The sequence below is a fragment of the Zingiber officinale genome, unplaced genomic scaffold (genome assembly GCF_018446385.1).
Source record: "Zingiber officinale cultivar Zhangliang unplaced genomic scaffold, Zo_v1.1 ctg135, whole genome shotgun sequence".
In the NCBI taxonomy this organism is placed as follows: Eukaryota; Viridiplantae; Streptophyta; class Magnoliopsida; order Zingiberales; family Zingiberaceae; genus Zingiber; species Zingiber officinale.
The window spans coordinates 622,274-630,598 of record NW_024589831.1 but is presented as its reverse complement, the minus strand read 5'-3'; the positions used below and the strand labels follow the sequence as shown (position 1 = coordinate 630,598).

The 8,325-nt window shown below is 37.1% G+C and overlaps 1 protein-coding gene across 2 annotated transcripts; it reads left to right on the top strand.

Moving 5' to 3' along the window:
• Positions 1-48: 48 nt before the first annotated feature.
• Positions 49-8,325, top strand: LOC122036260 (serine/threonine-protein phosphatase BSL3-like). Of its 2 annotated transcripts, none has more exons than XM_042595532.1 (14): positions 49-350; positions 436-517; positions 2,055-2,234; positions 4,075-4,345; positions 4,511-4,739; positions 4,896-5,066; positions 5,631-5,869; positions 6,352-6,436; positions 6,618-6,716; positions 6,802-7,001; positions 7,089-7,164; positions 7,250-7,385; positions 7,462-7,597; positions 7,696-8,325. In XM_042595532.1, exons 1-14 carry the CDS (start codon positions 234-236, stop codon positions 7,766-7,768), a joined length of 2,094 nt encoding a protein of 697 aa, XP_042451466.1. In that variant the 5' UTR covers positions 49-233; the 3' UTR covers positions 7,769-8,325. The 2 variants fall into 2 exon arrangements, with proteins under 2 accessions (XP_042451466.1, XP_042451465.1); XM_042595531.1 differs by having other exon boundaries at positions 50-350; positions 7,462-7,601.

Below are 8,325 nucleotides of genomic sequence, written 5' to 3'. Positions count from 1 at the left end.
TCTGTTGCTTTGTGGTGGGAGAGATGCGAACGGCGTGGTCAGTGGATGCTTCTCTCAAATCAAATTCCTTATCCATTTTAGTTTGATTTAGCAAACTGTGGAAAGTTTGCAGTCAATCTTGGGAAATTATTTTCAAGCCAAGCCTGATTGTTGTTTATCCGAACAGAAATAAAATTTTTCTTTGTTCTTATTTGTATCTGAAGAGTTATTTTGATCACTGTTCTAGATTTAACATGTTATTCCTTCAGCCTCTATCAAGTGCATATGGTCTTGCAAAACATAGGGATGGTCGTTGGGAATGGGCTATTGCTCCTGGAGTTTCTCCATCTCCAAGATACCAGCATGCTGCTGTGGGTCTTTACTAACACTCTCATGCTTATTGTGTCTGTTTATGTGCTGGAGTACAGTTGATATAATTGTCAATAATTTTTGTAGGTTTTTGTCAATGCTAGACTTCATGTCTCTGGAGGAGCTCTTGGTGGTGGACGTATTGTAGAAGACTCTTCAAGCATTGCTGGTATGCTTATACTTTGTAGCCACAAAAAGAATGTTGTTTTTTGGAGTAGACCTAAATTTGCCTTAGTCAATACTTGAACTGGCATAATCCCTCCATGATGTTGCCAAATAAAAGATTGGTTGGTTGCTATTTAGCAGTTGAAAGTTATGAACTTTCGTTCATGCTTAGGCAATATGCTTTTTAGTCTCTTAAGATAATTTGGAAGAAGGTTTTTGTATGTTCTACCAAGAATGTGGCTTGCAAGTTATAGTGTTATACACTTATACTACATTTAAGTTGACAATTGCAATGAAACAATTTTAACTTTTTGGTGCATAAGGATAGACTGTTCAGGCAACACCTCCACAATGTCTTGTTAAATACCAATTAAATGTTTGATAATAAAGTTTGGTATTTCAATTTTCAAGCATTTACAAAGTGGACTCAGGGATTTTACAAAGCTAAGTTTTGCTCACAATAGGCTTACCTTTCCCATTATTTGTCATTCTCCAAGGTAACCGCTTTTGATGGTGCGAATGCTCACTCTGCAGCACAATAATTCTAGACAATGTTTGTAACAATTCCTCGTTAATATTAAAAGATACAGAAGCACCACACACAGGTATAAAGACCAAGCAAGAATTGTTTTATTACAAACAAAATAATATTGTTCAATTATGCATAAAGTCTTAATGCAATAAGGTGCCCCTGGGGCTATGGTGCAGCGGTAATGGTGTTCAGTTGTCTCCTAGGAACCCATAGTTCGATTCCTAGTCATAGCATATTTGTAGGGATTTTTTCTCCAAATGGGACTTGCAACTAAGGGATCTTGAGCCGCCCGTCGCAAGTGCTTCCCGATTTACCTTGGTGGCCGGTGGGAAACTTCCGTGGTACCAGGCCGGTCACTCAAGGCTCGACGTTCCCTAGCTTGGTTAATCATTTTTTAAATGCAATAAGGTAAAGTATCAATAAGTTCCTAAATGCTACAATGAAAGTGCAAGTAATAATGACAATAAGGTAATGAAAAAAGTCACAAATTTTCAGCTATAGGAACACTGATCTCTTGAGCAACAAATATAGCAGTATGCCTAATAATCTAACTTAATCCTCTACCACCCGCCTTATACTTTTTTTGAAGGTGTATTAATAAAAGATGTCAATTAAGCTAGTAGGATAACCTCACAAGAAATGAAAGCAAACAAATAATTAGGTGCAAAGCCAGAAGATCAAAGGCAAAAGTACTATAATATCGCAAGTCTATCACTACAAATATGCAAGACCTTTAACAGGGTATCATGTATATCTCAATGCTCATGCACACTACTTAATATCACAGGCCTATCACTACTCATGTATATCTCAATGCACATGCACACTACTTATGGTCATCAAAGATTGGCTTGTAACAATAACAAAACCATATCATACCAATTGATGGGTTCTGGATCATGATTAGGATAACCAATGTTCTTTTGCCTTTTAGTCTCAAGCATATGCCCGTTTACATAATCTTCCTAATAATATAGATTCATTTACGGCATGTGTTTCCATGGTTTAGTGCTTGACACTGCTGCTGGAGTTTGGTGTGATACCAAGTCTGTTGTTACAAGTCCCAGAAAAGGGCGATATAGTTCTGATGCAGCTGGTGGAGAATCGTCTGTTGAGCTGACAAGGCGTTGTAGACATGCGGCTGCTGCAGTTGCTGATAAAGTTTTTATTTATGGAGGATTACATGGCGGTAAGAATCCAAACATTTTTCTGCTTTACAAATTTTACTTCATTCAACTTGTATCATCTGAAAACAAACTACAATCTCTCTTCACTTTGGTTTTCTGCTTGCTATTTTCTTATTTATAATATTACGCGGACTTTTTAGGCTATTCTGTTGCCCTTGTTAGTGTCCGGTGAATTCTTTACACTTAAATGCTGTGATCTCGAATCATTTGATTTCATCTTCTGGCTCCAAGATTTGCATGGGTCAAATTAGTCCAGTTGAGAATGCTTTAACTAATGCTTTCAGAGATATTCTACTCAGGGATTTCAAAGACCATGTCGTACTGCATACTAGCAAAATTTACCAGCAAAACATCATTCTTATTATTGATCTATGAATAGGGCTGAGCATTCGGTGAAAACCGAACCGAACAAATCGAAAACCGAACAAACTGAAATTTTTTTCGAATCAACCGAACCGACCGAATTTTCCTATGAAAATCGAACACCGATTAAATATTGGTTAATTCAGTTTTTGACCAAATTAACCGAACTAATTGAAAATTTTAAAACTAAATTAATCAAATTTAAATTTTGTTTAATTAATTACATATTTTGTTTAATTAATTATATTTTTAAATAAAAAAATAATCAAATTAATATCCTTACTCGGTTTAACTGAATTACGAATTTTAAAACCGAAACCGAACCGAATTAACCAAAAACCGAATCGAATTTCAAAATTTAGTCGGTTTGGTGCGGTTAATTCGGTTTTACCGAATTTTTACTAACCTGTATCTATGAATCATAAATTTGTAGTGTCAGTGTTTTGTGCTCTGATGCATATCAGATGTCACTCCAGAGAGTCTGATACCAGTTGTTCAGCTTTTTTATCCAGTATCACGCATCACCTCATGTTAGTTGTGACTCGCATTTGTTATCACGTCTTTTAGGACTTCTTGAAAAAGTAGCTCATTTTGTTAATGCCATCCACATCTGGTATTACACTAGGGATAACTGTGTGATTGTTCTGTTTTAAATTCAATACTTGTTGGATGTGTTGGCTTCTCATTACCTAAATTAACATTTTCTTGGAATAAATAGGTGGATACAACTGATATTCCTGATACCATATTATTGATTGCTGGCCTAAATCGCAGTTGAATCTCTGAAGTTAAGATTAAAATTCCATATTTAAGAATGTTTGTGTCACCTATTGGATCTTATGAGGCTTAATGGCTACACAATACTGTTATCAACTGAAATCATTTGGTGGTGTTATTAAAAGTTCTAAAATATGCAAGAAATACTCCAATACTGAAAGCCAAAGAAAGGAGAATGAGTCATGTGTTGATTTAGTTACTTTATGCAAGATCTCTGTTTCCGGAAACAACTTCTCTTTATACATTTTGAAAACCAAAAGTGTATATTTCAACATTGGTGCAACTTTTCAATAGTCATGCCACTGCTGAAGTGTAGTGTCCATAGGCGAGTTTAGAGAGAGAGAGAGAGAGAGAGAAGAAAAATACTACTCTCATTTAGCTTCTAAGCTTTAATAGTCAACTGCCTTTAATTGACCCCTACCTCTTTGCGTCAATCATAAATCTTAGAGAATGTGGCATCTGCGCAGAGAACACCCTTTACTTTTCTTCTTGAGCTGCCATTTTGTCTCGAACTGTCTGTCATAAGCAAAAACTCTGTATCTCAAGTGAGTTGTGTATGCCCATGCAAACTATTTCTGGGTTTTCGAACTATTCATTTATCATGCATATTTAGATGACTCACTTTGATTTTCATGCTGGTAATATATACACACTACACATCTTTTTTGCTTTTGTTTCAGCTAAATATACTTTTTTATGAAGGGATGCTTCTTGATGACCTACTTGTTGCGGAAGATTTAGCTGCTGCTGAAACAAGTGCTGCTTCCCACATTGCTTCTTCAGGTTCCACTGCAAATGTACAAATAGGAGGATCACCAGGAAGATACATGTTCTCTGATGAAAGATCAAGGCAAGCTACTCCTGAAAAAGTTCCTGATGGTGCAGCGGCGATGGCTCCTTCAGTGTCTCCTCCTGTCAATGGGGATATGTGCACCAACATGAGCCCCGACAACACCATGCTTCAAGGACCAAGGTGGTATATTAGTTTAGATTTTGATTAACATTTTCTGTGCTTCTTTATCGGTGCTATTCCAAGATTTGGATATACAATCTGCTAATCACTGACACATTTGTGATATTCCAATGTGTTTCCTGGTATTCTTTTTTAAACAGCTTATGAAATATTTGGGTTCTGTAGATTGAACAAAGGTGTTGAGTATTTAGTAGAAGCATCAGCAGCAGAAGCTGAGGCAATTAGTGCTGCTTTAGCTGCTGCCAAGGCACGACGAATTAATGGCGAGCATTTACCTGATCAAGCCTATGATTCAGAGTCTACTCCACGTGGAAAACAACTCCCAAGTCTCATATCAGATCCTTCACTTTCAAATGGTACATCTTCAGTTGGGGTTCGATTACATCATAGAGCGGTCAGTATTCCGTGACACTGAATTATGCCCCTCCTTCGAGTTTTAACTGACTCTTCACAGTTATTGAAGTTTATCATATGGTTGGAAGATAATTATTAGAGGGGTAAGACAGTAGCTATTTCGGGTGCCATCACACCTACAATGCTCTTTTGGCAGGTGGTTGTAGCAGCTGAGACAGGAGGTGCATTGGGTGGTATGGTCAGGCAGCTCTCAATTGATCAGTTTGAAAATGAAGGCAGAAGGGTCAGCTATGGCACACAGGAGAATGCAACTGCAGCTAGGAAACTATTAGATCGTCAAATGTCTATTAATAGTATACCCAAAAAGGTAACTATAAACTTACTACTGTAAGTCAGAGGGATACTGCTTTTGTACTCTTGCTGTGTTCATAGAGGCATTACCTTTGCTTTTGTTTAGATGTCTATGGACCAGCCAGTGTTATAGGGTTATTCAATCTTTGATCCTTTGTAAGCATATCTAGTTAACTAGACAGTTCAATAACAAATAACAAATAATTGTTTTCTGTTTTTATGCTTTCATTTTTGATTCATGATATTAAATAAGTATATAATGACTGATTCTGGTGTCTGTGAACTGTCAAGCCACTACTTATCAGGAAAGGGAGTAGCAAACCTTTCGCATAGGCTAATGCACAGTTTAATACAGACATAGCTATTATAGATTAGGTTTGAATTCTCAAAGTTAAGCAGTGCAGAGAATATTTGCTAGTACCAGCACTTATCAGTACTTTAGAACATGGTTCATATTGCTAACCAAATAGATACTTCATACAAGAGCAAGGACAATGTATCTAATATCTATAATGTCTTGTTGATTATGCGTGTAAAGTAAATCTTCTATTGATGATAGCCTAATGTGTTCAATTTACAGGTTGTTGCTCATCTTCTGAAACCACGTGGTTGGAAACCCCCTGTACGCAGGCAGTTCTTCTTAGATTGTAATGAGATCTCTGAGCTTTGTGATAGTGCTGAAAGAATATTCACTAGTGAGCCAACTGTTCTACAAATTAAAGCTCCTGTCAAAATCTTTGGTGATTTACATGGTCAGTTTGGGGATCTCATGCGCTTGTTTGATGAGTATGGTGCTCCTTCAACGGCAGGGGACATTTCGTAAGCACTTTCAACTTTCACTAATATTATCAAGCATGACTAGATTTCTACCATGTTTCCTCCATGATTTCCACCAGGTTTTCTTCATGTTTCAGTTAGCACAGAATTCTTATCTATATCCTTCCCTTACGCTCTTAACACCAGATATTTAAACGCTAGACTTAAGTTTGCTTTGATCTATTGCTTATGTTGCAGTGTGAAAGCAGCCACTGACTGCAAGTTTTTCCCAGATGATAATGTGCAGCTTTTTTTGACCTGTATTATTTTGGTTTGCACTTGTACTCTTATGACTTCAGTTATTCAGATCCTAGGTTTAAGTTTGCTTTGTCCTATTTGCATATATTGCAGCATGAAAATAGATGCTGATACACAGTTTTGGCTACACACTTGGGGGCATCTTTTTTTACATCTGTAGTGTTAATTTTAGTTCATATTTTCCTTTATCCGCTTGTGACACTGTCTTATGTTTTTTCCACTTTCAGTTATATTGATTATCTCTTTTTGGGTGATTACGTTGATCGTGGCCAACATAGCCTGGAAACTATTACTCTTCTCCTTGCATTGAAGGTATTACTTTCCCCTCAAGCTTGTCAATGTGATCAGTCTTATCCAAGCAAATATTTTTATGAAAATATTTAGCATCAAAGAATTCTTGAAGGTATTACTTTGCACTCTTCTTGTACAGGTTTATGTTTACAAATATGTTGTATCTTTAAACTTTTCAAAATTTTCTGAATCAATGTTACAGATTGAATATCCACATAATATACATTTAATTCGTGGAAACCATGAGGCAACAGACATTAATGCTTTATTTGGGTTTCGTACCGAGTGCATCGAGAGAATGGTACCACTAATTTCTGTTTGCTGTCATTATTTAGTTTATCAAGAAAAAATTGTGTTCCATATCATTGTTTATTGTTTGGAAACAGGGAGAACAAGATGGAATCTGGGCATGGCACCGTATTAACAAATTGTTTAATTGGTTGCCTTTAGCTGCTTTAATTGAGAAGAAAGTTATCTGCATGCATGGTGGTATTGGCCGTTCCATAAATCATGTAGAACAGATCGAAAACCTTCAACGACCTATCACAATGGAAACTGGCGCAATAGTTCTTATGGATCTGCTATGGTCATACAAATAAATAACTAAAAGAAATGCCTTTGCTTGATATATTTATTTCAGTGAATAGCTATTTCCTATTTCTTATTCATGCAGGTCTGATCCAACAGAGAACGACAGTGTTGAGGGGTTAAGACCAAATGCTAGGGGGCCTGGCTTGGTTACTTTTGGGGTGAGTGATTATATGTTTGGCTCGGACCATTTTCTACTCAATTCCTGTACAATGGTTTCAAATGTTTGATCTTTTGATGTGACAGCCTGACCGAGTTATTGAGTTCTGCAATAATAATGACCTCCAGTTGATAGTAAGGGCACATGAGTGTGTCATGGATGGTTTTGAACGATTTGCTCAGGGTCATTTAATCACTCTTTTCTCTGCAACTAACTATTGTGGTGAGGATCCATAGCTTTGCTCAATCTATTGTTTGTCTATTAATTGCCCTAATTTTCTTTCAATCCATATATCCAGGAACAGCAAATAACGCGGGGGCAATTTTGGTTTTGGGACGAGATCTCGTGGTTGTCCCAAAGCTAATTCATCCCTTACCTCCTGCCTTCCATTCACCTGAAATATCACCGGAGCGTCATATTGAGGATACATGGATGCAAGTATTGCTGCGTTAACTCTTTTGATGTTTGCACTTTATTGTTGCATCTATCTGCATTCTTTATGACTTGGAACAAAATTGTTTTATCTCCTCAGGAAATTAATGCCAACAGACCAGCCACGCCTACCCGAGGCAGACCTCAAGTGGCAAATGATCGAGGTTCTCTAGCCTGGATATAATAATCATCCCAAATATGGTATACTAATTCCCCTCCTGTGAACTGAGGTTCCTGGTGGTTCAGCTGTTGGACCTACTCTTTCGAACAAGAAGCTGGGTTTATAAACTGGCCATCAAAATTCGTAAAGCTCTTAGATATTTCAACATGTAAAGTTGATTGAAAGTTGCTTACCGACGTGTTTGGAGTTTTCACCATGTAACTTAACATGTGAATTGGCCAGTTTACTGTACCAGGAAAGTGATCGGAGGTTGCCCCAGTTGACACAAGCTTCGCCACTGTATATTCTGCTGCTTGATAGGTGACTATATGTATTGCGTCGGCAGTTGTAAATCGCCAATAGTGTTTTTGTGGTAGTTATTCTTTCCTTGTCGAGACAAACCGAGGTTAACAATTACTATGAGCCATGTATAATAACAGTCTTTTCCCTTATTGCACTTCCGTCGCTGTAATTTCTTTGGTGATTTTGTGTACAAGTTTTGAGCATAACGTGTAATTGATAAGGATGCGTTGGTTTGCAAGAATATGGATTTGATTGATTTTTTATTCA

Coding starts and splice junctions, on each gene's coding strand:
- LOC122036260 (XM_042595531.1), top strand. CDS start 234: ATGTTATTCCTTCAGCCTCTATCAAGTGCATATGGTCTTGCAAAACAT. Junction 2,235..4,074: donor TTATGGAGGATTACATGGCG/GTAAGAATCCAA, acceptor TTTTTTATGAAG/GGATGCTTCTTGATGACCTA. Junction 7,386..7,461: donor CTCTGCAACTAACTATTGTG/GTGAGGATCCAT, acceptor CCATATATCCAG/GAACAGCAAATAACGCGGGG.